Source organism: Octodon degus, unplaced genomic scaffold, assembly GCF_000260255.1.
Source record: "Octodon degus isolate 3935 unplaced genomic scaffold, OctDeg1.0 scaffold00007, whole genome shotgun sequence".
Classification (NCBI taxonomy): domain Eukaryota; kingdom Metazoa; phylum Chordata; class Mammalia; order Rodentia; family Octodontidae; genus Octodon; species Octodon degus.
The window spans coordinates 29139086-29141605 of record NW_004524583.1 but is presented as its reverse complement, the minus strand read 5'-3'; the positions used below and the strand labels follow the sequence as shown (position 1 = coordinate 29141605).

Here is a 2520-nt window from a genome sequence, read left to right as displayed (position 1 = left end):
CTGCAGGCCTGGGAAATAGAAGGGTTTTGATGGTGCATTGATTTTGCTGTCTGTGGAGGGTCCTGGAACCAGTCCTTTGTGTGTTCTGAGGCATGACTGTACATATACCGGTTATTTAGTGATATGGATTTAGAAAAATAGGAAAATGCTCTCTTTGTATATCTAATATTTTACAATTACTTTGGAAATTTTGGTTGACCTTGTGAGAGATTTAGAATTTATTATCTTTTTTGCAAGCTTACTGCAGTGCATGGCATTCAGTCAGCTTTTGATGAAGCTATGTCTTATTGTCGATATCATCCCTCCAAAGGATATTGGTGGCATTTCAAAGATCACGAAGAACCAGGTAGGTAGAATCCCCAGGCCCTCTTAAAATGACTTCTGATTTTCTAAGGATGGAACTGTTTTCTTTAGAAAGCAGCTATTGATGTTTTGTCTAAATATGTTTTTCATAGCAGAATGACATTGCTGAAGCTATGATTCATGTAACTAGGTTTGATAATAATAGCTTTTATATAGGAATGGATATAAATTCAATCTATTAGATAACTGGTAGTCTTATTAAATGTGCTTCAAGGTTTTCTTGTTTTAAGTTTTATGGGCACAATTTGGATATACATAATGATCATATTCATCATAGAAGGTTATAAAATCTTTGGAACATGAGCAACAGGGATGGCAATGAGCAAGGTATTTCCTATTTATCTGTTGAGTTATCTTCACACTTTGAACTCTTCTCACTTTAGTCTTGAAAGTAGGGGAAATTAGGGGCTGCTCTTTCAGCCCCGTCTTTAGATGACCAGGTTGGTTTTTGATCCATCTGTGTTGCTTCCTTCTTGTGGTGCCAGGTCCCTTAATTCCTGTGGCTGCCAATCTGCTACTGTTACCTTTTTACAGAAAAACTACAGAGATATGTCAGTAGCAGGTTTTTTGTGGTCTGCATTTTCTTCTCTGAGATTAATAACTCAAAATAAGTTACAGTGGATAAGGTAGCCCTTGTATGGAATTCAGACCCATAGAATGGTCTTTCTGATTTAGTAATTTTGATTTTAATAGGTGCAGACAATGATGTTTGGCATAAGAAAGTTTGCCTTAGTTAAATGCAGTTGGCCCAGGAGCTATTTTTCTGTATCTAATGAAGTTTAGAGTAATACTTTCTAGAACCCTTAATTTAAGATAATTTAGGGCTGGAGAGATAGCTCAGCAGACTAAGTTCCTGCTTAGGCAAGTGCAGGGAGTGGCGTTTGATCCCTGGCACCACGTGCTGTGCTGGTCCCGACTCTGGGCATGCTGAGCTGGCCACTGAGACCAGGCGTGATGGTGCATTCTTGTAATCCCAGCCATGGGGAGGCTGAAAACAGGAGGATCATTATGAGTCCGAGCTGCTTAGTGAGACCCTGTACCAAATACAAAAAGAAAAAGATAATTTAAAGCTAATACCCAATGTACGTAACCTCCTATCCCTCACCATTATGAATTTTACATGTGAATAGATTCAAAATTTTTCCTTCAGGTTGTTTCAAACTTTCATAGTTGTCTTTTGGCCTCCCACTCCTACCTTTGTCCTGTGAATTAGAACATGCCAACTTGAGTTTATAAAATGTGCATTTTTCATTATTTCCAATATGTTTTGTGGGGAAAGACCACTTAAAATGCATGATACTAATAATCCAGGTTGTAGTTTAGGTAAATATGAAAATCTTTAGCTTTAAAACTCATATACTGAAACTAAAGTGTCTTTAAAAGATATATTTATCATTTTTTAAATGTCAAAATTTAAGGAGAGCTGGAATACTTCTTCACATATGCTGTGTTCATGTTATTTGGGGGATTGTATAACTATAGTGGCCTTTCAAAATAATGAAGTTTGTACATACTTGTGGATAAAGGTTATACAATATGAGACATCAAACTAATTAGGTAATATTTTGATGTGGATTTTATATTTTAATAGATAAAGTCAAGCCAAAAGCTAAAAGAAAAGAAGAACCAAGCTCTATTTTTCAGAGACAGCGTGTGGATGCTTTACTTGTAGACCTTAGACAAAAATTTCCACCTAAATTTGTTCAGGTAATGAGAATGTGTGACTAATGCTTCTTGTTTGTCTCTGTGTGTGTGTGTGTGTGTGTCTGTGTCTGTGTCTGTGTCTGTGTTTGTGTATGTGTGATTTGATTTTTGTTTTTAGGCACACATATTTAATTGAAAACTGTTTCGGGTCTGGCCTAAAAAATAACTTTGCTGGTAAATATTCCCATTGCCAAAGATTATTCAAGTGTAACAGGTAGTAAAAAATCTAGGATATAAAATTCTTCTGCAGGCGCAGGGCCTGGGGGTTAGATCCTCAGACCTGCCATGCCAGCCCCGCCCCCGAGGTACACTGAGATGGCAGTTGAGACTGGGTGTGGTGGCATACTGCTGTAATTCCAGCTCTTGGGAGGCTGTAAACATGTTGATCACTATGAGTCTGATCTAGTAGTGAGACCCTGAACACTCTGTAGACCCTTCCCTAAAATTAAAAAA

The 2520-nt window shown here is 37.5% G+C and overlaps 1 protein-coding gene across 1 annotated transcript in view; it reads left to right on the top strand.

The window, feature by feature from the left end:
- Positions 1-2520, top strand: part of Med6 (mediator complex subunit 6) — a 21825-nt gene that overhangs the window by 8128 nt on the left and 11177 nt on the right. The window contains exons 5-6 of the mRNA XM_004624836.2: positions 238-346; positions 1955-2070. Coding sequence (XP_004624893.1) covers positions 238-346; positions 1955-2070 — 225 coding nt within the window. The remainder of the gene's footprint in view (positions 1-237; positions 347-1954; positions 2071-2520) is intronic.